Source organism: Dipodomys merriami, unplaced genomic scaffold (genome assembly GCF_024711535.1).
Source record: "Dipodomys merriami isolate MVZ:Mamm:240054 unplaced genomic scaffold, mDipMer1.0.p SCAF_50, whole genome shotgun sequence".
NCBI classification, from domain to species: domain Eukaryota; kingdom Metazoa; phylum Chordata; class Mammalia; order Rodentia; family Heteromyidae; genus Dipodomys; species Dipodomys merriami.
Genome location: NW_027206069.1, coordinates 3212567 through 3237907, shown reverse-complemented (window position 1 = coordinate 3237907; position 25341 = coordinate 3212567). Strand labels below are relative to the sequence as shown.

The 25341-nt window shown below is 51.9% G+C and overlaps 1 protein-coding gene across 8 annotated transcripts in view; it reads left to right on the top strand.

Annotated features, from left to right (window-relative positions):
* Positions 1-18704, top strand: part of LOC138810436 (uncharacterized) — a 29272-nt gene extending 10568 nt beyond the window's left edge. For all 8 annotated transcript variants that reach the window (XR_011367137.1, XR_011367136.1, XR_011367135.1 and 5 more), the window contains 2 exons: positions 7633-7794; positions 8133-18704. Coding sequence is in view for 1 of the 8 variants with exons in the window: in XM_069997562.1 (XP_069853663.1) it covers positions 7633-7794; positions 8133-8162 (192 nt within the window). In the remaining 7 variants the exon portion in view is untranslated. The remainder of the gene's footprint in view (positions 1-7632; positions 7795-8132) is intronic.
* The last annotated feature ends 6637 nt before the right edge of the window (positions 18705-25341 follow it).

Genomic DNA, 25341 nt, shown 5'->3' with positions numbered 1-25341 from the left:
GTGACATTTACCCCACAGCTGGCATTTACTGAGCCACCTACAAACACGGTGTGTGCGCTGGAGAGCCACTCATGGCTGGGGGGACCTTTGCACAGAGTGGAGGCTGGTTTGCCAGAGCACTGAATCCAGAGCTCAGACAAAGCATCTGTGAAGCTGCACTAAGCTGGTCTGAGCCGAGAGCCCCTGGCTGCTAGGCTGGCCCCTTAGGAGCATGTCAGGATGGACAAGGTAGACAGAGTAGAGGACAAAGGCAAGGTCAAATAGCCACAGCCATAGGCCATGCTGCCCTCCTCAGATGGCCCCCAAACTCTTTGGCTCGTTCCCTAGCCCACTTAGAACCTTGGAATAGGACTGTCCTCTCCCTAGGCCGTCTCTCTAGGGTGCTATGAAGTTCCGTCAGGACTGGGGTAAATTTCAGGAACTGTCAGGCAAGCACATTGCATCTGGGGGAGGGAAGTCAAAAGCATCAAAAAAAATGACACCAAATTCTCAGATGTCCCTAATAACGTCAGCCCCTCTCCCCCCTTCGCCTCCCCATCATCTCAGGAGTCTCAGGACGGCCATTCCTGAGTGTTCAAAAAAAAACAACAACAAACAACAGTCATTTTCAGGAAAGTTCTTGTTCTTTTCTTGGGTGGATTGGCCAATCCTTGAGCACTAAGGAGAGTGTAAAGTGAGGAGGTTCCTGACCAGCTAGACCTTGGGTAACTCTGGGGGGGCAGTGGAGGGGGGTCCTCTGATCATCTGCCACTGTGCTAAGCAGTCCCCTAGGGGATGCGTCTTTAAGGATGCTCCCAGGTGGGACCAGCTGTCCAGGTAAAGATGGCAGTGTCTGAGAGCTGTCCCCCTCCTCTGCCCCCCCCCCCGCTCCGCCCCCCCTCCCTTGCATGTGGGAAAAGGAAGCGAGCGAGCGTTTGGCTGGGGATCTGTACTCAGGAAGGAACGCGGCGACCCCTCTCTCACCCCGCGACCGCCCACACCTGCATGCTCCTTGCGAAGGCTCTCAGGACCCCCAGCTCCCTTCCCAAGTTATGAGTCAAACCCCAGGTGCATTTGCTGAAAGTACATTTCTCCAAATAATGTCAGAATCTGGCAAGACTTACGGACACCAGGATGTCTGTGTTTCTTATTCAAGTACACGAAGTAACTTTCAACGTGCGGGTTTTTTTTAAAAAAATATTTATTTATTTATTACAAGCAGTCGAAACACCTACCCATCTTTTAATGAGCTTTTAAAGAGGGAGGGAGCTTCACACAAAAGGGTGTTTGGAAGGGACAAATTAATGTCCAGAAGGGTTAGAGGGCAGTGGTAACACAGGACAATGAAGGCCTCTGGCAAAGCTTAGGGGAGCCCAGAGCATTGTCTTCTTAGGATGGAATGTAAGAGCTGTGAACACTTCTAATCCCAGAGCACCAATCCCCCCTCTCTCTGACCGACCCTGACTCCCCCCGCAACACTCCCCAAGTCAGAATAAGGAAGTATAGCCTAGTCTTTTAATCCTGGGCTCACCAACCTGGGGAATTCTGGGAGAACTGGATCTTTCCAGATATGGCCATCTCAAGTTTAGGGGCTCCTGTTTGAGAGGGAGAACTTATTTGGGTAGAGACCACTCTTCTTAAGTTGCCGGGCTGGTTCAATCAAGGCAGCTCCCTGGGGTCTGAGGGAAGGGTGGAGTAGGAGGGTGTGAATTCTGCTTGGGAATGGAAGGCATAAAGAAGACCTTGTGGGACTGGCGAGAAAGCCAGGAACTCCCCCCCCCCCATAGGTCCCTTTCTAGGCATCCGTGGGACTCAGGGATAGGACAGGACAGTAGGAGAAGCGGGTGCTAGGCTTCCATGTTTCAGGTGGTCATTGCTGCTGGGGTGTCTAGCACCTTTGAGGTTTGTCTGGTCCTGAGGCCAGTGCCCAGTGCCCAGGCCCTGAGCTCATACTGCAAAATGGGCTTCTCACAAAACGAGCCATCCCCAAGTCTCTAGACACCAAGTCTCTAGACTCACCCCCTACTCCCGGCAGCCTAGGTGGGGGCTGGTGTCCGGGGCAGGTGGTGGGTGACCGAGGCCAGCCCAGGGCCCCCAACTCACAAGGGATGTGTGTGGGAGAGAAGTAATTAAGGAGAGGTCTGTGCTGGAAGAGATCGTCCTGGCTTTCTTAATTGCTCTCCAGTTTCTTTGGGCTTAAGAGAAAAATGCAGATGAAGAGTCCTTCCTCCCCGGCCCCGCCTGGGAGGGGGCAGGAGGAGGGCATCCCACCACCTTTTGCTTGGTTTGTCTTCTCTCAGTGAATAGGGGCTTTGCAGGGGCTTACCGAGGAGACTCTTAGCCCTGATCCCAGGCTTCTGTGGCTGGAGACAAAGACGCAGGCAGAAAGGAATGTGGGGGACCCCATGGAGCGCAGCCACCTGGGGGTCGTTGGGAGAGCAAGTGCAGATGGGATTCCCAGGTCCTCTGAATGCGCGCTGTGAATGGAAGGTGCCCTTTCTTCAGAAGAAAAGAAGCAAACCTCAATTACCTTCCCAGAAAGGACTCGTGTGTGTGTGTGTGTGTGTGTGTGTGTGTGTGTGTGTGTGTGTGTGTGTGTGTGTTGGATGGAGGAGGCACAATGACCCTTGTCACCAGCCACCCGCTTATTTGACCCTGGGGACACCCATATGCTTCTATCCTGGAGCTGGGTTTGTACACGTCGTTTTCCGACACGAGGGTTGCAATGCTGGGCTTGGGAATAAGAATTCGATCAAACCGGGCCTTGGTGCCTGATAGACTGCCTTGTGGCCAGCACGGGGCTGAGACACAGAGCCCCAGAATGGGAAGCTGGGGAAGGAGGATGGTCAGAGGGGCCGGGGGCTGACTGCGTGCCTGGGCTGGGCACTGGGGACCATTGCTGGGCGGCTCCTCCGTCTTCTAGCCCTTTTTCTGGGCTGTTCTGTGGGCGCTCATGGAGTCTTCTTATGGAGGGTGGGTGCTCCCAACTCTGTGACAGGTGTGTGTGGTGAAGGAAGGGGCTAGGCAGAGGCCCCTAGGGGAAGTGGGTGGCTCTATGGCTGTCCCGAATTCCCCAAGAACTGGACCCCCTCCAGACAGCCAGGGCAAAGTCGAGAGGATGGAGCTGCAGACTTGTCTTTGTGTCTGCTGGTATCTGTGCCTCAGTTTCTCCATCTGCAGAATAAGGTAGCAGTCTGCTAATTGTACCTCTCCTGTAAGTGAGAGGCAGCCCAGGGTATAGGAGAGGGAAGGAGGATACAAAGCTCCCCAGCTTTCTAGTCTGGGGCCCCACTAGCCCCCTAGTAGGTCACCATCTGTGACTTGGGACTTGTAGGTGATCAAGAGAGAGCTGGAGGTCATGGCCACTGGGATTCCGCACAGGCAGCCATCTTAGAGAGGTCTCCAGAGTCTGGGTCTGGGTCTAGCCTGTGGTTATGGACTAACATGATTGCCTGACTGTGGGTGCAATCTCAGTCCCTTGAGTCTCCGTTTCCCCGTCTGAAGGATGAGGGACTGCAGGCTTGTGGTTGTCTGAGTAGTGCTGTGGGACTCCAGGTCCCTGCAGGCTTCTCTGCCCGTCAGCTAGGATTTGGGACTTTGTGTACCTTGGGTCCCCCTGACCCCCTGCTTTAGAGACCCCAGAGGCCCAGGGCCTAAGTAAAGGCCATAGCATGCTCTGGCGGCCAGCCCTGGACCCGAAGCCTCCTGCCAGCCACCGGCTCCTGCTTGACCAGTGTGGTCAGTGGTCACAGGCGTTGGTCAACCCCAGTCAGCTTTGTGGGCAGGCTGCGGTCTTGGCTGTGGGCAGCTCCGGGGGCCGCCTCCCATGTGGGGCAGAGGGAACACGTCAGCCTCCAGCCTGGCTGGAAAACCATTTTTCGGCCAGAGAGTAACTCTTGTGTAAGGAGGTTGCCGGGAGGGCCTGGCTCCCGGCGTGTCTCAGGAGACCCACTCTGTACCTTCTGCTCATGAGACCCTCTCCCCACTTGGCTTCCTGACCCCCTTAGCCAGAATTTTCTGTATAGATGGTCAGGGTGGCAACTTGGGGAAAAAAAGAGCTAAAGCTGCCAGGGGCCTGTGCCATAGGCTGCCTGTGGCCTGGTTTGCGCAGTGCCCTGGGTTTTCTGGGTGCTTTGCGGTGGTGCTGTGGCACTCCTAAGGCCTCCCTCAGACCCCATATGCGCGGTGATGACCATGGTGGGCTGCAGCTTTTGTTTGGTGACCTTGGTTGCTTCAATACCTGTGAGCTAAAATGAGGAATCAAAAAATTGCCAGCCTCAATTAGACAGGCAGACGGCCTGCCCAAGGCTGCCAGTGCCTCTCTATCCATTAACGAAAACATGTGCCAAATAGGCCCTAATTCTCTCTAATTGCCTGCTCCCGAAGCAGAGAGGTGAAATTCCAGGAAGAGGCACATGTAAACATCCTCTGTAACCGGACCGACTAAAATTAGAGGGGCCTGGTGGGGGCTGGTACAGGGGAGGGGACACGGTTTCAAAAGATGTCCCAATTACCGTTCCTATTTTCCTAAATGGGTCTATAATGTCCGGGGCCCAGGCCTCTCAAAGGTACAGGAAATTAGTTCCGTAAAGAGCTTACGTGTGTTGGGAAGTTGGAAGAGCACGGTATTTACCCAACAGGTAGAGCCGGGAGGACTGAGGCGGTGATTTGTGTCACTGCAGGCTGTCCTTCTTGAAGTCAGCATCTTAGTCAAAAGAACCCTTTGACGTTTTTCTCTCTGAAACATCCATAAGATATTTGTACAGGAGACAACACTGGGTCAACCGGGTCCTGTTTACTTCCAGAAGAAAGTTTCCTTAAAAAAAAAAATCTCAAGATGCATACATAGTTAGAATGTTCTAGTTAAGTCATGTGGGGAGGGGGCAGGGGTCTTGCGTCTGTCTACCAACACTTTCAGGGTGGCGAGGAACTCAGGGCATCCATGCGTGTGGGCTCTGATTAAAGGCTGGTAACAATTGTCCCTCTGGACGATAAGGACGCCTTGTATTTTCCTTTGGTTCTAGACAGTGACTCATCTTTGCAGTGTTCCTCACATTTGTTGAGAATCCAGCCCCGCGCTGCAGTAGGCCCAGGGGCTGGTACGTGGAGCACTGGCTCCATCCTGGCGGAGCAGCCTGGGGTCTGCGTGCAGAGTTAATTAAGGACAGTCGGGAGCATTGAGGGTCCAGGGGAGGCGGGGGGGGCCTGCAGCACAGGCAAGAGAAAACCCAGATGCCCTGAGCAGCCTCTGATTTCCCCGCTCCTATTAAAAACAAAATAGACCCAAACAGAAGCAGCAGACCAAAAGACCCGGCTCATATTCCTGTGGGAAGTGGCAGAGCGTTTGGTCTTGCTGTGTGTTCTTACTGTCACCTTAGGACCCTGGCTGTGATGCGCGCCCCCCAGCTATGCAGGGCTCACGGAGAGGGCCTGGCCCGTCTCCAGCGATGTTCAGGATGTGGGAGGTGGGCCTGGGCCTGGGTCAGGTAGCCAGATTGTGCCCCAGGGCCACCCATGAGCTTATTTTCAAGTTTTCAAATAAAGTAGTTATGGAGCACAGGCCAAAGAAGGGGTTCATGGGTGAGTTGTGACCGAGAGGTATCCTACTTGTGCCCTGGTGGGTCTTGGTGTGACTTGGCTAGAGACCTGCCTGGGACTGGAAGAGAAAAGGTTACCAGAGGTGTCCCTCAAGGCTAGGGATGTAGGGAGCTCTTCTTTCTCCTTTGGGGTCCCTAGGGGGCCAATGGGGCAGGTATCTGATGCCATGACGCATCTCTGAGGTCTGTGGGTCTTACATCTCAGAGCCCTGGCCTCACCCATGCTTTTCCAAGCCTATCTGCCTCCAGGTAGCCTCCTGGCCTCTGCACTGGTCCTCCTTAAGCCCCTGCCTCTACCTTTTCTACCGGGAAACAATCTCCAGAAGGTACTACATAAACCGTGGGCCCTCGGTTCTTGGCCCTCTCCTGCCCTAGCCCTGGTCCTGGCCTCTAGCATTCAGCCTCTGTTCACCCTGTTTTCCTGCTTAGTAGTTTTCCATGAGCAGATGTTAGTGACACACTTTTTTTTTTTTGGTCGGTCATGGGGCTCGAACTCTTCGCTTGGGCGCTGTCCCTGAGCTCCTCATTTCAAGGCGAGCTTTCTACCACTTGAGCCACAGCGCCACTTCCGGTTTTCTGGTGGTTCATTGGAGATAAGAGTCTTACGGACTTTCCTTCCCCAGGCTGGCTTTGAACTGTCATCCTCAGATCTCAGCCTCCTGTGTAGCTAGGATGGCAGGTGTGAGCCACCAGTATCTGGTGTAACTCTCTTTGTAAATGAACCCATTTAAACATTTTTTTGAATGAATAGGCTGGTTTTTTTCCTAAGCTATTTTTAGTGTAGAGAAAAATCCACAGAATTCCCATATACCTCCCTCCCAGGCTATTACCCTCTTAGCAACATCTTGTATCTGTAGCAGTGAGGAGACAATATTCTTGTCAGGTCTGTAGTTGGCATCATTAGGCCTTCTTCTTTGTGTGGTATGTTCTTGGGTTTTGCTGTGTATGTTTGCCTTCACATCAAAGAAAATAGTTGATGTAATGTAATATTTGGTTGAGGTATTAGATTTGCGTGTGTGTGTGTGTGTGTGTGTGTGTGTGTGTGTGTGTGTGTGTGTGTGTGTGTGTGTGTCTGTCTGTCTGTCTGTCTGTCTGTCTGTCTGTCTGTGTGCCTATTGATACTAGGGCTTGAACTCAAGGCCTGGACAACATCCCTTAGCCTTTTTTGCTCAGAGTTAGCACTCTACTACTTGAACCGCAGGTCTCCTTCTGATTTTTTGCTAGTTAATTGGCAATAAGAGTCTCACAGTCTTCCCTTCCTGCCCAGGTTAGCTTTGAACTGCGATCCTCAGATCTCAGCCTCCTGAGTAAACTGGGATTGCAGCTGTTAAACTTTTCCATCATGACTAGGATAAAGATGTCTGTCCAGGCAGGCTGAAATGATCGTGCATGCTGGCTGGTGTATGGTGGGAAAGGAAATACAAACTCTACAACCCCAGCCCCAGCCCAGCCGACACCCTGGCTCTGCGCCTTGCTCTTTTCCCTGGTCTGTCTAACTTGCCCCTTGAAGTTCTCACAGGACCACTGGCCTCTCTGAGGACCGCCAGTGCCATGGGTGGCAGAGAGTGGGTTCCCATCATGGGGTGGCGCTTGATTCTCACTGTGTAGTAGCCCTCAACCACTGGTTTCCACAGAGCAGTCCTCAGACCCCCACTCCTCAAAAGACACCCACCCGAGGGCTCTTGGGTGAGGAGCCTCTGTCTGTTTCTGCACCTGTCACCCCCCCTTCCCTGCCACTCTAGGGGCAGCTGGCGGAGCAGTGGGCAGGCAGATGAGGAAGCTGGACCAAGCAATGCTTGATTTCATGGACTTAATACTTGTTGGAAGTTAGGGAGCCCCTGTTCCCAGCAAAACTCTCCTCCCAAGCCGCCAGCCTCGTCCTCCCTTCTGAGTCAGTAGTTTAAGTGTATTTTCAATATGTTCATGTATTTTGAGTATATACCCACCACTTGTTCTCTGGTGCACAAGTATCAAGATATCAACCGATAAAATAGTGGAACTTTAACTATCAGGTGGGGTTCTCTTGTATGACTTGTGTTTTCTCCTCTGGCTCAAGCCACCACCTAGAATCTGCGTGGGACCCCAGACCACCGGACGCCTGGACCCCTGGACGTCTGGACCCCCAGGATCCCTGGACCCTTGGACACCTGGACCCCTGGACACTTGGACATCTGGACATCTGGACACACCCCCCCAGCAAACCTCCAGCTCTAAAATCGTAAGTGGTCAGAACACAACACACACACACACACACACACACACACACACACACACACACACAGCTGACAGGGATGGGCTGCTACCCAGACCACTCTGCCAGGCGGGCTGGTTACTCCCTCCCCCTCCCCCGGGAGTGGGTGTCCAATGAGCCATGCTGAAGGCTGACCTGGGGCTTGTGTTCAAGAGATGGGAACCCCCAGCCTCCTGTGTTGTCTCTGCAGCAAAAGAATTCTATAGCTGCTTCAAGTGTGGGACCCCCAAAGAATGTCTTCTCTTTCACTCTTCCAAATGAATGGTCCTTTCATTATTGAGTCTCTCTTTGGCCTTGTGCCCCAGGGCCAGACTAGCGTGGAAGTGCCCTTGTGAGCTGGGGGGCCTTCAAAGGGCGGAGGAGAAAACGCAGGCCAAGGACCAGCCTCTAAAGCGGGCTTCGAGCTCCAATGACCTGTGCTCACCCCCTCGAGATGTCTGGAAAATGTAATGGGCAGGTTTTCTGTCTTCAAAGTTTCCGGCTAAACCTCTTCAAGTTCTTTATTGTTTGAGACTGAGACACTCAGCAGTGTTAATGGGGGGTTTCTTTTGTATTTGCCTTGAAAGGCCAAAATATTTTTATATTGCTGTAGACAAAGCCACCTATTTAAAAACGAACTGTGTCCGTCGTTTCCCACCGCGAAGACTGTATCGTGTATGTCTCTGTGTATTCTGGGGTCTTGAAACAGGTTTCTCATGGGGATGGCCATTCACTGGGGTCCACAGGGGCAGAGCGGGAAGCGCCTGCCCTGCCGAGGGAGGGGGCTCAGTTGTGGGTCTGCCCCTGCTGTGTCTAGGACTCGAACCCCGAGATAATGGCTTAGTAAAGGACCATAAACCACACCCCTGCTCTGCATCTGTCATGTGTGTTTCTGGGTTGTGGGTGTGCAAATGGTGGTGGTGAACGTGGTGGGCGGAAGCCAGAGGCGGGCCACAAGAATGTGACTGTCTTAGTTTCTTTCTGGGGAGGTTGGCCTTGGTTACTTTCTACCATAGATGGCTGGATGAGCGAAGGCAGCGTGAAGGATTAGACCCCCAGACAGATACAGAAGTGAGTAAATCGGGCTGAGGATCTACCCATCCCTCATTCTCTGACCCACACACATCAAGACAACAACCAATAAAATAATGACCTCTTAAGGACTTAGGGCCACACAGAACCTGGCATCAAGTTAATACCGTGGTAACTAGATAGTATGTCATTTGAATCCAGGTATCTGAGGTTTGTGGGTAGAAGAATAAAACATAAATTTAGAAGAGAGTGAGAAAACCCACAAACACTGGATAGGATTACCTAGAAAAGAAGGAAAGTGGATAGGGGGAATGGCCCAAGTGGTAGATCACCTACCTAGGAAGTGCCAGGCCCCGAGTTTAAACACTAGCCACAGCTACCCACCCACACCCACCCACACTCCTCCCCTCCCCCACGGTAATATATTAACGAATAATTGAACACAGATAGAAGACAACGTCCCTCCACGAACAGAAAGGCAAGGGGCACGCCAAGCAAGCACACTAGTTAATTCCCATCTGTGCTTCTGGGAGGGCCCAGGACCCAGCCCTGTGAGGGAGGACTCCAGGAGGCCAGGAGGGGACACCCATTAACCGCAGATTATAATGTATCCAATTAGGCGCACCTGCCCTCTGAAAGTGTAGAAATGGGTATTTAAATAGAAAGAAAGACTGAATGGCTGCGTGAATGCATGAATGGATGGATGAGAAAAAGATTTGTATTCATCGATGGCGGGGGTGGGTGTCAGAGAGCACTTGGAGAGTCATCTGACCCTTGGGGCTAATCTCTAAAAGAAAGAAAGCTTGAAAGACTGATAGAAACAATAAGGTGGAGAAAAATGAAAAGGGAAAAGAGAAAGAAGTAGACAAGATAATCAAAGGAGTAATTGCTAATGAGAGGGGAGTTGTTTAGCACAAATAATGAACATTAAATCCAAATTGTGCCCCTGGGCTGGGAGGTAGCTCGGTGGTGTCTTGTGGGTCTAGCATATGCCAGGCTATGGGTTCCCATGGGTTCCCAGCATTGCAAGACAAACAAACAACACCGTAGCTCTGAAGCTGAGAAAGAGTAATAAATATGGTAGAAATAAAAGATAGGATAAAGGTATGCAAGCCAAGCAAACAAGAAAGGGAGCTAGAAAAATGGCAAGGATGCACAAAAGAAAAGGTATAGAGCAAAACTAAAGTTAATTGTGTAGAAGAAAGGGCACTTCCTACACGAGTACTTAATAAGCATTGTTCATTAGATGTAATAAATAGTAACAGTTAGCCTTTATCGGTCAAAGAGCAAATATAAAAAAGGAGAAGTAAATTGAGGAGTAACTGAGGAAATGAGAAATGATGATTTTTTTAATGAATCCATTTCACCCAAGTAGTGTTCTACTAAATAGAAATACACTATTTTTCTAACAAAAATAGAAGAATGCAAAACAGAAAGCAAGTAGGCTCTAGAAAATTAGGGCGAGATAGATATAAGCAATAAAAACATTGAATGCATAAATTCATAAATAAGCGAGAGACAGGACCATACAAATACCCTGAAAAATGAGACGGTAGCAAGAATTCAGGGATTCTTGAATCAAAGATTATTTGCGTCAGCAAGATTCAGAAACAAGGCTCCTGAGATAGTTAAATAAATCCTGAACCAAATCACCAGAACAAGGAATTAAGGAACAAAAGAGAACCCCCACATGGACCAGTGCTGACAAGGCTCAGGGAATCTCAGATTATGGTTAATCCAATTCTGTGCACCTGAGGTCCATAAATAAAAGAATAAGTATTCAAATGAAAGAGTGACAGAAAGAATGAATGAATACATGAATGACTGACTTAGAAATGGAAGTGTCCCCTACAGCCAGGGGACTTTTGCTTATCTCATCCCAAGCACCTGAGGTCCCTAAGAGTTAGAAAACATAAAAAAGAGAGAAGGAAACAACCAAATGAATGAGAAGAACAAAATAAACACCAGTAGTGCAGAAACCAGCATCTGTAAGAGAAAGATCCCTTAGGATTAGTAGAGGTTTTCATTAACCCTCAAGATAGATGGGATAATTTAGACCCAGGTTCCTTTGGGGGAGGCAGAAGAGAATTACCAAAAATAAGTAAGTAAATAAATAAATAAATAATAAAAGAAAGCAAAAAGGGAGAGATAATAAGCCAATAACCAGAGTGATAAATGAATAATTAAGAGACATTGTCTCAACAGGGATGAAAATAAGTTTGCATACATCCTCCTTAAATAGATAAATACATTATGCCTTTGAAATGAAAAATAGAAAAAGTCCCAGCCCCCAAATAAAGCTCCATCCTCCAGCGCTGTAATAAAACATATTACAATTGAGGTGCATAAATAAAAGCAAAAGTACTTAAATGTAAAAAGTGACTAAATCAGGGCCAGTAATGTGTTGATTATTCACAAGAGGCAAATAGGTTGAAAAATCAGAAAAAGGAAGGAAAGATGAGCAAGTGTATAGATGGAGAAGGTTAGGTCCTGATTCTAGGCGTCCAGATTAATAACAAGGAGAGGGTGCGGGGAAGAGCGAGAGAAAGGTTGCAAGATGAAATGTAGGGAGCTGGGGAGGGAGTTAGGGACAGGCCCAGCATGAGCTGACCAGTGGGCCTCGCAAGGAGATCTTCACAGTCCGAGAGACACCATTCATTTAAAGCTGAGCTTTTGATGTCTACAAATTGGAGTGAGTGTTCGAATGAATGGACAAAAAGAAGAAGGTAGAAAAGAAGGCAAGGGACAGGGAGCAAGGGAAGGAAGGTCTTCCTGTCCAGCTCTGGTCCCTGGCTTGAGATGGAGGCAGGAGGGCTGGTGCTTCCCATGCCGTGAGCTAACCAGGTGCATTTCACCTGGCAGGGCAGAGCTGGCTCGGGAAAACCTTGGCCTTGGCCTGCCATTGCGATGTCCTGCTTGTATGATGGGCCATTCCACTTTCCCTCTCTCATTCCTAGTGAACTCAAGTGGCTGCACCTCCCTGTTGAGGTTGGCCATGAAGCACAGGCTTGTCTTCGCTGCCAGTGCCCTTTCTGCCCTGGGCGGGCTACAGAAGGTTGCATGGACAAGGGGTGTTCAGCCTAGTGGGTATCTTGGACTTCCCTGGGCTGGGGTCACCTGAGAGTCTTCAGGGGTGTGTGTATGTGTGTGTGTGTGTGTGTGTGTGTGGCAGGAGGCGGGGGGCGGGGGAGGGTCCGTGAGAGCAGCCAAGATTAGGGAGCAGGAGGCCCACTTCCTTCCTACTGTCTTGGGAGTGTTTGATGCAGGGGAACTCAGCATCGCGATGCAGGGAACCCAGGAGCCCAGGGGCCCAGGGACTCTGGGCGGAGCACCAGGAACCTTGTTCTTGCAACTCTCTGAAATAAGCCCCTTCTTAATCTTGGGCAAGCCCCCCTAGTCTAGACTCGCAGACCCTGAACCCCGGCCGTCCCGAATACCTGGCATCCCAGAGCCCGTTTCAAGGCCTGTTTTCCTGACTGTTTTCCATGTGCTCTGTATTATTATTATTATCTTTTTTTTGGAAAATGCCTTTGTTGGAACTGTGTGACTTGCCCCCCGGGTCTGTGTGGGGAGACGAGGGGGGTCGTTTGTGCTGTGTCTACCCCCACCCCCTAGGAACTCTGTTTCTGAGGAGTTTCCTTTCTTTGTAGTGGACCAGGCGTATGCATTTGTGTGTCGTGTGCTTGTATTTGTCTTCAGAAACAAGGACCAGAGGCTCCACCCCTCGCCTCCTTTGTTCATCTTTGAGGGTAGGAAAAAAAGCAACCACCTTCCTCCCTAATGTCCAAGGCCTGGAGGAGCCAGGTGGGCTGGGTTCGGGGAGCATCTGCACGCTAGCAAGGTGGGCAGATGGCAGGGGGCTGCGGTGAGAGCTACTTGTGGACTAGGGTGGGCTGTGGGAGGTCTGACCTTAGCCCAGGACGAAGGCTTTAGGTGAGGAAGGATGGGAGCGGGTGGAGGGGGTGGGGCACCTCCCAAGCTTCTAGTGTAAGCCCTGGATGGACGGCAGTGATCTCAGAACATGGAGGACACGGAGTTCACGTGTCAGAAGCCACCTTCTGTGCCCCCAGCACCACGTGTCTGGGCCACGTGAGCACGGCCACGTGGGCCTGACGTGGGGCTAGGGCCGCAGGGGTCTGCAGGCCACCTCTTTCAGAATCTGGGGCTCCAGGCCGGGCCTTGACCCTTATCACCTGGGGACATCTGCCGAGCTGACTTCTGACGTCTTCAGACAAGCCCACGCATGCCTGGGGAACTGGGAGCAGGCCGCAGAGACAAGGGGGCCTTCGGAAGCATCCAGAGGGCAGGATGTCGATGTTTAGAAAGTCCAGGAGACTCTGAAGGCTACAAAGTTGGAATGGAAGAGGGGCAAGGAGGGAGGGACACCAGCTGGGTTGATCCGGGCCCGTGCCACCCGTTCATGTGCTAGAAACACTGAGGGGGCAGATCAGGGCCTTGGCATCTCGGGGCCTGTGGACTAGCTGGGGTGTAGAGTCCTGTGATTGTGAGAGGCAGCTCAGGGCTCCTGAGGGTGAAGAAGGAGGGGTGGGCAGTAGCCTGGCCTGCACATGCTCCCTGGTCCCAGCCCCCATGTGGTTAGGGCTATTGGTACAGCTGTGTGTTCCTTTCCTCCCACTTGAGAAAACCAGGGGAAGTTTTGTCCCTTGATAGACATCTGCATGCACCCCGCACACAAATCTTTTTCTAGGTGACATCAGGGGCTACCACTCCCCTTGGCTCCCCCTCGGGACCCTCTGTCCCCTTCTGGGGGACCGATGGGCAAGGCTCCAGGTATTCTTGATGTCAAGCTCCTGATGCAATGTGACGTAGAGCAGGAGGAAGCACATGCATGGCTCAGCACTGACATGCCGCCATCTTTCTTTCTGCCCTTCACATCCTTGTCGTACAGGCACACTTGCTCTGTTTTTAATAAGCATCCATTTTTAAAAACCTAATTGGCAGTCTTTACCACATAGAGCATTTTGGCACCCTGTCTGTCATTGGTATTTTTCGTTGTTGTTCCACTGTCTTCCTCTCCTCCCCGCGTTAGGTTCTATTTGCTAGTGATGGCGACACTCCACTGTTCCCTTGTCCTGCACACATCACCCCTCTGGCGCTCTCTCTCTCTCTCTCTCTCTCTCTCTCTCTCTCTCTTTTTAATACTACAAACATGCCACACTAACGACTTAACCACACCCACCATTTTCCATTCTTATCACGTGCTTTTTGACACCCAGAGCTTCTCATCGCTTCATTTCGCTCTGCTCTTCCCTGCTAGATTGTGAGCCCCTGTAGGGCAGGCAGCTTGCAGAGTTGAGGCTCGTTGACTGAGCAAGCGTGTGTTGGCTGTGTGGGTTAAAGGCTCCATGAGAGACGTGTGTGAGCGAGAGTTGGCTGAGCCAGGTGAGGATGGAGGGTGAATGGGTTAGATGAGATGGATGGCGGCTGAATGAATGAAGGGTGAGCGGATGAACGGCTGGTAGAGGTTCTAGAGTGAGTGTGGATGTTGCACCGTTGCAGGAAAGGCAGTGCATTATCTTTTCTTTTTCTTTTTTTTTTAAAGGAGCCCAATGTTCTAACTTGCTGTGATTACTAATGAAGGTTGAATATTCTGTTTGCTAACATGTGGTATCTTCTGTGAAACATTTGTCCAAGTCCACCAGGTCATGGCTTTCTGCTCACGGGTGTCCCTCAGAGCATAGTGCACTGTTGTGTCCCCTGAGGTACCCCAGGGGGTGGCCAGGTAGCTGCCTGGAGAGTTTTTCGGAGATTCAAGGAGTGGCATGAGAGTGGGCCAGCTGATTTTCAGATCTGTTTGACTTCAGTATGTTTTTAAAAAACTTTTTACCCCTGGAAATTGGGGCCAAAGATACCCCTCTCTTAGCATGTAAGGCTGTACCCCTGGGGATGTATACACTAAGCCTCTCCAGTTTCTTAGGGTCAGCCGTGCCTCTTTGACTCCCCTGGGGTCCAGGCAGCCTTTTCCGGACTCTGCATAGTTCTCCTTGCCAGGTTGTAGGGCCACATTTTCCCCAGTTCGTAGCAGACTTGGCTTCTGCGTGTCCGGTGAGGTGTCAGCCAGTGTCCCCAAACCCTGGCCTAAGCATCTTGCCTTGATGGTGAGCTTTGAGCTTTTGTTGCTGAGTGGAGCATTTCTGATTAGGAGTGATGGAGACTCTCCTTCAGTTTTTCTTCCTGGGACAGTTCCGTCCTGTGGTCAAGGAGCAGAATAGATCACTGCTCTTCCCCAAAGCGTAGCCAGGGCTCCTGGACCAGTCAGCACTGTGTGGGGATAGCCTGCCTTCCACAACAAACCTCCTCTTGCTGCAAAGTGCTCCTTCCTCTCTCCGACCCCTCTACTATAGCACTGAGCATGTCTGCCTGTGTCCACCCTTCCCCATGTTGATCTCCGCATCCACGCTTGGGAAGCCCGCGGTGACTCGCGACATGACTTGAACCATCCATCCATCCATGCATTTGGCCTACATTTTTTTGACCCGGTGCTTTTGGCCTTTCCTTTTTCCTCAAAGCAAACCTTTCCATCTCGGGCGGGCTGTATAGCACCACGTGGGCTGTAATTACGAAGCAGACACCCTCCTCTGTAGCTTCGTCCTCTGGTCACTGCTCTGAGCACGTCCCAGCTGGATCCCATCTGCCACGGTCACTCTCATGGCTTCTTCCCCCATGGTGCTTTCTTCTCCATGCATCACACACCAGGGTCCAGGGGCCCAGTGCAGCCCAGGGTGGAGCCTTCTCATCCCATGATTGGAGATGTCCCCCCTCCCCCCCAGGCCTCGCCCTGCCTGGCGCATGGTCCTTGCCATGAGCTTTGCCTTCAGCCTTGCAGCTTCCTCCGCCAGACGGCAGCGATTTCATCATCTACTCATTCCTTCACCCCTTCATTCATTCTCTTACAGTCGACAAACATATGGGAAAAAAAATTAGCTAGTGCTATACTAGAGCTGGCTTGCCAGGACTCATTCCAACATTGGCTTTTCAAAGACAAGGCCGTGTGTTTGTAAAGGGGCCATGCTTGGGTGCCTTGATTCCGTTCAAACTTCTACATCCCCAGTTCTGCTGTGAGTTTGATTGCCCTCTCTAACTTTGTTCCTTATAAAACTAGCTTGATAAGGAATCAGTAAACTGTGTTCTCTGGGTACGCTCAGAAATCACACGCTGTATCCTGAAGAGGCTCAGCGCAGAGCGGGGGTTTGCTGCCGGGGAGCAGGTCTTCAAGGCATCAGGACGCTCTGATCTCCCTCCCACAAGGCAATCTGATAATCATTCCAGCCTCTTTGGGGATTAACGCTTAGCTCTATTTAGAGAAAATTGCAGGAGATGATTGCTCGGGAGGTGATAAGGATCTTGCCCTGGGTAGGGGTCCAGGCGGAACAATTCGTGGGCAGACCCCAGTGTGAGAGACACGTAGCGCTTTGCAGATTCCTGCTGCCACTCTGATGCTCTGTACAGATTCTTCCTCCATTGGGAGGAGCCGCAATGGGCAAAGTCAGGACCCTGGAGTTGGACAAATCGTGTAGTTTAACTTCCTTTGAGAGTGTTGAGTCTGTCTTCTGGGAGGACCACGGGGTACCCCTGGAGGAGATGTGATGGGAATTTTGTCTGTGATTCCAGAAGGACGGTGTGCGTGCCCTTGGGGGTTTGCCAGGGAAGCGGGGACCCAGTCCAGGGAAGTGGCGGGGGGAGGGGGGGAGGTTCACTCTGGCAATGGTCAATAGCTGTGACATTTCAAGATTCAATAGGAGTGATTTAGGTGGGAGCGTCCAAGCTAGGGGCTGGAGATCTCTTCAGGCGATGCCCTGGCCCCGCCCCCGGGTGCACTCACACCCTCCTTTGGGAATGGTTGGGGGGTGCTCCTTCCACTCTCCTACCACTGAGCAGTGCCTCTGAGTCCAGGCTGTGGGCAGCACCTGTTAGCGTCCTCTCCCCAAAGTCCTCTCCCAGTGGTGCATTTGGCCTCCATCGTTCCCGTGCTGATGTCCACCCCCCCCCATGACATTTGGGCTCAGACGCCCACAGTCTGGGTGCCCATCACAGTACCTGACCAGCGGCAGGGGCTTACCTTCCGTGCTGCTCAGTGGATGCCCAGGGGATGTGATTGTAACCATTTCTAAGGGGCAGGTGTCTGGAACATCTCTTTTCAGAGATGATGGCGTTTTGCTCCTAATTAACCTGTACCTTGTGGCCTTGAGCGCACCCCATGTAGTTTGCTGAAGGGCTCTGGTTTTCCAGGCGTCGTGTGAATGGACTGTGTGTTAGCTGTCTGATGAGACTCCGCATTGCTGTTGGCATGCTCAGAACTTTGGACTTTGGCAGACCTCGATGCCCTGGAACTGTGTTGTCCTGTCCGCAAGCCACTCTGCCCCTTTGTCACTCGCACGCCTACCTCACAGGGCTGTTGTGAGGGTCCAGCGCCGGCCCATGGCACGTGCTCACAAGCAGGGCGGTGTCCCACCAGCACCAGCGAGGGTCTTTACACCAAGGTTGTATTTCCAACAGTTCAGGGATGCGTGAAGGCGCAGCGGAGCAGCTCTGGGTGTTTGGCCGGGGGAATCCAGGGTAAATACTGGTGTGATAGCTGAGTGATGGCTTCTTCCCACATCTAGAGGCTGTTGCTTCTCCAGTGCAGGCTGAGGCTGGCTGGCTGCCCTGCTTTGGCTGCTGAAGGGGGGCAGTGTGTCTGCTGGTTTGGGGGTGCTCCTGCAAGCGCGTGTGTATGTGTGCCCCTGGATTAGTTAGGCACGGTCTCTCTGAGGCCCTAAATCTCCCTCCCACTCTGTAGCAGGATGGCTTGGGTCCCTGACTTCTTTGTACCCCTCTCCTTTCTCTGTCAGCGACCGAGGAAAGAAGTCTCCCCCACGTTCTATGACTTGACACGAGGCTTAGGGTTCCCACACTTTTTAGCACTGGTCTTGGGGTGATGGACAATGGAGGGACAAGGCCGGGGTCAGAACGGAACCGTCCCGTGTCAACAGCCCTTTCTACTCTGCCAAACATGGTTCTCCCCACTGTCCCCCTCTGCCTGGGAATACTGAGGTCCCCTGTAGAATAGCCACTAGGTGTCTAGGGCAGGGTATCCCCTTAGATCTCCCCCTAGGGCGTGTTCGGGTCCCCTGGAGAATAGCCACTAGGAGTGTGGGTTGAGATCCCCTGCTAGGTTCTCCCGCACCAGGGTTTGCTGAGGTCACCACTGTGTAGCCGCTAGGAATGCAGGCCCACGTTGTCCCTTCCCTCCCTTGGCCCTAGGTCCCCTCCGCACAGCTTTTTCTTTCTTTACTATGGACCGTCACCCTTGGAAGCCCAGGGGGTTTTGCCTCTGGGCTCCCAAGGGCCTGTGGTAAGGTTGGAAAAAGCCTTTCCCCGGTAGCTTAGGCAGTTAGCGTGTCGGTGCCCTTTCCCCGATAGGGTTGTGCCGTCTGCCCCAGGAGTGAGACAGGAGGAAAAGACAACGAAACAGTTCTTCTCTGATAGAGGAGGGTGGGCAGGGGTGAAGTAAGAGAGGAGGATTCCCAGGGGTGAGGTCCCAGGGAGGGGGGTTTAGCCTGTTAGTGTTAGGAAAGGTACTAGGGCCTTCTTAGCCTCAGTTTCCCACCTGTAGAAATGGGAGTCGCTGGTAACTGAGTTCACTGTGAGCCCCATTGACAGGCTCTGTGCTTTCCTGTCAACTACCTGCTGGCTTGTAAGACTCAGGTTCTGGATTCGAGACTTCGCTAGCTCTTTACTGACCACGTGGCCTTGGGCAAGTTTGCTTACCTTTTACCTGGAAATAGTTGTACCTGCCTGGCATGGTTATTGTGTGATCTAATGAGACTGTTGATGTGAAAATAAATGCTTGTGTGTTTACCTGGCATGCAGTTGTCCTGGGCTCTGCCTTGGAGGGGATGTGGATTCGTGGGCAGGTGGCCACAGTGCCCTGCCACCGATGGGCACTGGGTATAGATGCTCCATGCATCCCCAAACTGCTGGTCCACGTGATAACTGGGAAGACTGGAGGGCTGATGGGGCAGCACCTAGCCGGCTCTGGGAGGAAGAGGAGGAAGAGAGGGTTCAATTTTTATTTTTTATTTTTACAACTTTTATTTTTATTTTCCTGCTGGTACCTAAGCTTGGACTTGGAGTCTTGTGCTCTTACTTGGCTTTTTGGCTGAAGACTGACATTCTACTACTGGAGCTGCATCTCCACTTCTGGCTTTTTTAGTGGAGATAAGAATCACATGGACTTTTCTGCCCAGGGTAGCTTTGAACAGCAGCCCTCAGATCTCAGCCTCCTGAGTAGCTAGGATTACAGGTGTGAGCCACCAGTGCCTAGCTAATAGTTTGCTTTTTAAAAAAATGTATTAAAATGATTTTTGAGTAGTTACACAAAAGTTTTTCAGTTCAACATGTCATTTTTTTAAACGTGTCATTTTTGTGAGTATAATGAAGAGTATAACTCTTCAAGTGAATTTTTATTATTTTTCTTTCTTTTTTTGTGCTGGTCCTGGAGCTTGAGCACATGGCCTGGATCTATCCTTTAGCTTCTTTGCTCAAAACTGGTACTCTACACCTTGAGCTATAGCTCCACTTTTGGCTTTTTGGTGGTTAATTTGGAAATCAGCGTCTTACAGACTTTGCTGCCCAGGCTAGCTTTGAACCATGATCCTCAGATCTCTGCGTCCTGAGAGGACAAGGAAGAGGAGGAGGAGGAGGAGGAGGAGGAGGAGGAGGAGGAGGAGGAGGAGGAGGAGGTGGTGGCGGTGGCGGTGGCGGTGGTGGCGGCTAAGCACCATTGTTATTAGGTCACAGACCGAGTAGAACTGAGAATGGGTTTTAGAGAGGCTGAATTGGTGAGGGCAGGAGCTGGTGGCTGGATGCTGCCCCATTCCCGTGACTGTCCAGAGGCCTTCGGTCTGGCCTGGGTCTCCCCACCCTGCGTGGCCCAATGCATGAACAATCTTGTCCTGGGGAGGCCAGGAGCAGGTGTGAACTTCATCAGCAGCTGTGTCTCCCCCAGCCTCCACAGCCACAGGAACGTCCAGCGCACGTTCCCGCTGGACAGGCTGGACCCAAGACTATGGACTGGGGGCCTCCCCTTGAGTAGAGTGCCCCACCTTCTGACTGTTGGACTGTGCTGACCCGGGGGTCAGGCTGTGGACTGGACCTCTGATTCTCCCTCGGAGAGCTGCTGTGTCTTTGTTGTCGTGCCGACGCGATGGGCCGGGACGCCTACCTCACAGGGATGTTGTGAGGCTTCTGCAATATGGTTTGGAGCCCAGGGCGTGCGCGCCCGTGGGCTCCCAATAAATGTTTCTTGTCTTCACCAAAGCCGTGACGGGTGTGCTACTAATCTGAGGAGGGGCGGATGGCGGGCATTCTGTCTCAGGTTGGGGGTTCTTTGACAGTGTGGTAGAGGGCTGGAGGTACCAGCTCAAATCTCACAGAGTCACCTAGGCCTGGTCCAACAGGCACTCAAAGGCTATGGTGTGGTGGGGTCACTGGAGCAAAGTTGGCCTCCTGGGGAATGCATGCTTGATTAAAGTTTAGGCCTGGCCCCCTTCGCAGGTTCTTGGGCTGAAAGGAAACCGGTCAGGAGATGGAGGAAGTCAGGCTTGGGGGGCCTTGGGGGCTCCTGCCTCTGCTCCTCCCAGCCCCAGGAGGATCAGTCCTCCTCCGTCTCCTCCTCTCGGTTCCACGGGGCCGCAGTCCTGGGCTTGGCTCGAGGGGCTGTGACAGGCCCCGTGGGTCCGACTGACTGGGACTACAGGTCAACTCTCATTCTGTGACCAGGCCCCTGTGCAGGCCTGGGTGTGGGCCCCAGAGCGAGAGCCTCAGACCCACCCCTGCCCAGCCACAGGATCGCTTGCCAAGCGTCGCAGGGTGAGCCAACGAGGAGGGCAAGGTCAGGATGGCCGAGGCTGAAGTGAGGCAGGGCAGAGCAGTGGGCAGGGTGCTGGATCTGAGCCTAGGTGGAGCCTGGCCTCGCTGGAGCAGACGGCATCGGTCACCGTCCCCATCAGGAGGAGCAGACTGCTCACCACCAGCACAGCTACCACCGCCACCACCGCTACCACCGCCTCCACCGCCACCACCACCACCACCAAAGCCATCACCGCCACCACAGCCACCACCGCCACTACAGCCACCGCCGCCACCACAGCCACCACCGCCACCACAGCCACCACCACCGCCTCCACCACAGCCATCACCGCCACCACAGCCACCGCCGCCACCACAGCCACCACAGCCACCACAGCCACCGCCGCCACCACAGCCACCACCACCACCACAGCCACCACAGCCACCGCCACCACAGCCACCACCACAGCCACCACAGCCACCGCCGCCACCACCGCCTCCACCGCCACCACCACAGCCATCACCGCCACCACAGCCACCACCGCCACCACAGCCACCACAGCACTTCCATGGGCTGCCACCACTAAAGCTACCACCACTGCTGTGGCCACCATCACCTTCTCCCCCTGCTCTCCTCCCTCTTCTCGTTTCTCCTCCATTGTCTCTCCTTCCCCAACCCTCATATAGAGGAGATCTGGGGAGATCTGCAGGCAAGTCCAGCCCAGTGGCCCAGCCCCAGCCCCACCTGGGAGAGCAGCCTCAGCCACTGACGCAGACTGCCACAGATGGTTGCTGAGCCGAGCGACAGTCCCACAGCGGTACAAGGCGGAAGGGTGCGCGTCACCCAGATGGCTCCACTCTTGCCATATGGGACACGCGTCCGGCAGAGTCCTGCATGTGGTAAGCAGCAGCCCCAGCGAAGCTGGAAAGTTCCCGAACAGTGACACAAAATCTAGCCCCTGAGGAAAACTCAGATGAAAGAAGCTAAGAGGTCTAGAAAGAGTGACCTCCTTGGTACGGCAGAGCAGGGCGTCCAACTTGAACTTACGTGGATGTTTCCATCCTGGGACCAGCCTCGGAGGAAGCCTAGGTGTCTGGAACGAAAAGCCCACTTGCTATTCCAAAGCCGGGACCTCATCTCCAGCCTTGAGAAACCCCGAGCATGCACAATGTGTCTTTGGTTTTCATATCACAGAGATGAGGCCTCAGCTTCAGCTTCTGATGAAACTCAGACACCCAGAGAGACAGAGAGTCCTCCTTTATATTCTAGAGTTTAGACTCTTGCTTCAGGCTCTGGCAAAGCTCAGACCTTATAAAAGACGGGCCTCCTTGATGATCTAGAACCAGGTCTTCATCTCCAGCCTCTGGTGAAGTTCAGACGTCTAGAAAAGAGGACCTGCTTGACATTCTGCGGCAAGGAATGTGGCTCCAGTCTCCAGCGAAACCCAGATGTCCCGAAGGAGGTCCTCCTTGTCATTGTAGGCCTCAAATTTCTTGTCTAGACTCTGACAAAACTCAGATACACAGAAAGACAGGCCACCTTCCTCCGTGACCCAGAACCAGAACTCCCATGGCTGGCCATCAGTGAAGCTTAAGTGCTTAAGACTCTCTAGAGCTGAGAGTCGCACTCCAGTCTCTATTTGGGACTCAGATGTCTAGAGTGAATGTCCCCTGGGATGTGTCAGAGTCAGAGCTCCACTCCCAGCCTTTGATCAAGACCAGCTGTCCAGAAAGTGGGACCTCCTGGACATTGTTGGACTGAGATTCTACCTGCAGTCTTTGAAGCTTAAATGTACAGAAAGAGCTATTTCTTTGATATTCTTCTAAAGCCAGGACTGTACCCTCAGTCTCCACTGAAGCTCAGAGGTCTAGAAAGATAGATCTCCTTCATATTCTAGAGTTGAGACTCTACTTGCAGGGGTTGATGAAGTTCAGATGGCTAGAAAGAGAGACTTCTGGAGTCAGAACGCCATCTTCAGCTTCGATAAAGCTCAGCTCTTCAGAAAGATGGATCTATTTGATATTTGAGAGCCTTTGATGAAGCAGAGATTCCCGAGAGGCTTGGTTGTTGTAGAGCTGTCCAGCATGCCCAGCAAGAGGTAACTGTTTAATGTCGCACATCTGAGACTTTGAGGCTTGACTTCCAGCCTTTGATGAAGCCCAGGTGTTCAGAAGGGGGACTTTCTTGATGTTCTAGAACTAGAGCTCCAGCTTCAGCCTCCAATGAAGCTCAGATATCTGTAAAGAGAGACTTCCTTGATGATCTAGAGCCAGGACTTCAGTTTCAGCCTCTGTGATGTTCAGTTGTCCAGAAAGATGGACCTATTTGATGTCTGATACTCTTACCTTGACTTTGCGGAAGCTTGCCTGTGTAGAAAGAGACTTCCTTTATCTTCAAGAATCACGATGTCAGCCTCTATGAAGCTCAGATGTTCAGAAAGAGTTACCTACTTGATGTCTAGTAGCCGAGACACCATGATCAGTGTGTGACGAAGTTCATTGGTTCTGAACGAGGGACCTTCTATCTAGGCTTATTCAGCCCCTGATGGAGTTCACAGGGCTAGAAAGAGAGACTTGAAGTTCTAGAGCCAGGACTCCAGCTTCAGGCTCTACGAAGCTCAGACGTCCACAAAGAGGCACCTACTTGATGTCCTGGCACTGAGACCTCATTTCCAGCCTTCGATGGTGCTCATATACCCAAAAAGAAAGAACCCCTTGATTTTTTTCTAGAGCTGAGCCTCTACCTCTGGCCTCTGAAGCTCCGATCTCCAGACTGTGGACCACTATTTTATAGAATTGAGAGTCTTTCTCTAACCTCTGATGAAACTTAGGTTTACAGAAAGAGACCTTCTAATGTTTTAGACAAAAGGCTCCAGCTTCAGGTTCTGTGACACTCATGTCTAGAAGGAGCAGCCTATTTGCTATCCTAGAGCTGAGACTCCATCTCCAGCCTTCCCGAAGCTCAGAAGTCGGCAAAGAGAGGCCCTTTTGATGTTTGAGGGCTGGGTGCCATCTGCAGCCTCTGATGAAGCTCAGATGACCACAGAGACAGAGAGAGACTTTTTCTGATGTTCTACAACTGAGGCTCTACCTCCAACCATCATGAAGCTCAGATGACGAGATGAGGGAACTTTGTGATGTTCGGGAGATGGGACTTAACCCTCATGGAGATCTGATGTCCAAAAAGAGCCAACTCCTTCTTCTTCTAGAGCCAAAACTCCTGATACAGATTCTGACAAATGCTCCAATGTCTGTGAAGAAAGCAAGAAAACCTGCAGATGATGGGCTAGTCTGGGCAAGGCTAGGTGTGGCCAAAGTTTGACTGGGGACTGGACACAGGACAAAAGACATTGTGCAATCCATTCGAAGGCCTACCTTTGTCTACAAAAGGCGACATGCAGAAGAGGCTCTGGGTGGGAGGAAGAAGAACAGTAAGAGGAGCCAAGGCTATGAATCGCAGTCATAGCCCTTTCCCCAATGCCTACGCACGAGTATTTAACACCCCAGTATAGCACTGTTTTGTGCCTTTTAGTTGTGCTGGACTCATGGCTGGCTGCATACCAGCCTTGACCCCGCAGGACTGCCAAGTTGGCTGGACCCTGGGATGTAACCCAAGCTGGCTTCTGCCCCTTAGCTTCTCTCCCAATGGAAGATGCTAAATGTCCACTCACCAGGCTGGTGTGAAGCCCCGACCTCGGGCTGGTTGGATCTGATTGCCTCCTCCTAGCAGCACATGTGTTGATGGGGGCTCAGACTCTGGGAGACGGGGAGGTCATTGCAATGGGTCTGAAGATAGCAGCAGCCACAGAGGGGACCCAGCATCAATGGAACGTGGATTCCGACATCCAGATGGAGCAGGAGTTGGGCTGGAGACTTGCTGGCCTCCCTCAGGTGCTGTGATGGGCTCTTGTGACCTCCAGGGACTTGACAGACACAAGACCTGTCCACTGAGCTTGAGAAATGACAAAGGTGGGAGGGCCAAACTCTGGCTTCTTTTCAGAACCTATCTTTTGCCTTGTCAAGATACCAAAGCCCAAAACCACATTGACAGCCTCAGAAATTATAGAATGTCTTGGATAGATGTGGCTGGTGAGGACAAATGTTGACAGGGTTATTTTGTGTGTGTGATCTCTAAACATACTGGTCTAGGGTCTCCTCAGGGGCTCCCCTCCACCCTTAGCCTGTTCTACCTAGCTCCAATACCACATCCCAGAAAATGACTTATATTATTTACCTGGAGTTGGGAGGAAAAGGAGCAATATGCAGAACTCTTGAAAAAAGACGCCCTAACAATGCCAGCATCATTTGGTGATATTTCCTGGAAATCCATTTGAATTTAGAACCACAAACACAAGGACTTCTTTTATGAGAAACTGGAACTCTGCACAGAAGAGGAAGAGGAAGAAGAGGAAAAAAAGGAAGAGGAAGAAAAGAAGGAGGAGGAGAAGAAGAAAAAGAAGAGGAAGAGGAGGAAGAGGAGGAGGAGGAGGAGGAGGAAAGATGAAAAGAAATGTCATCTTCACAGACTCATCCATGCCTTGCTCTCATTTGGTCAAGTTATTTTAAGAGATTTCCAAGAACCAGCATTTTTTAGACTCACTCATCGCCAATTTCCTAGAAGTCTCCACCACGGATTCTGAAGTCACACGC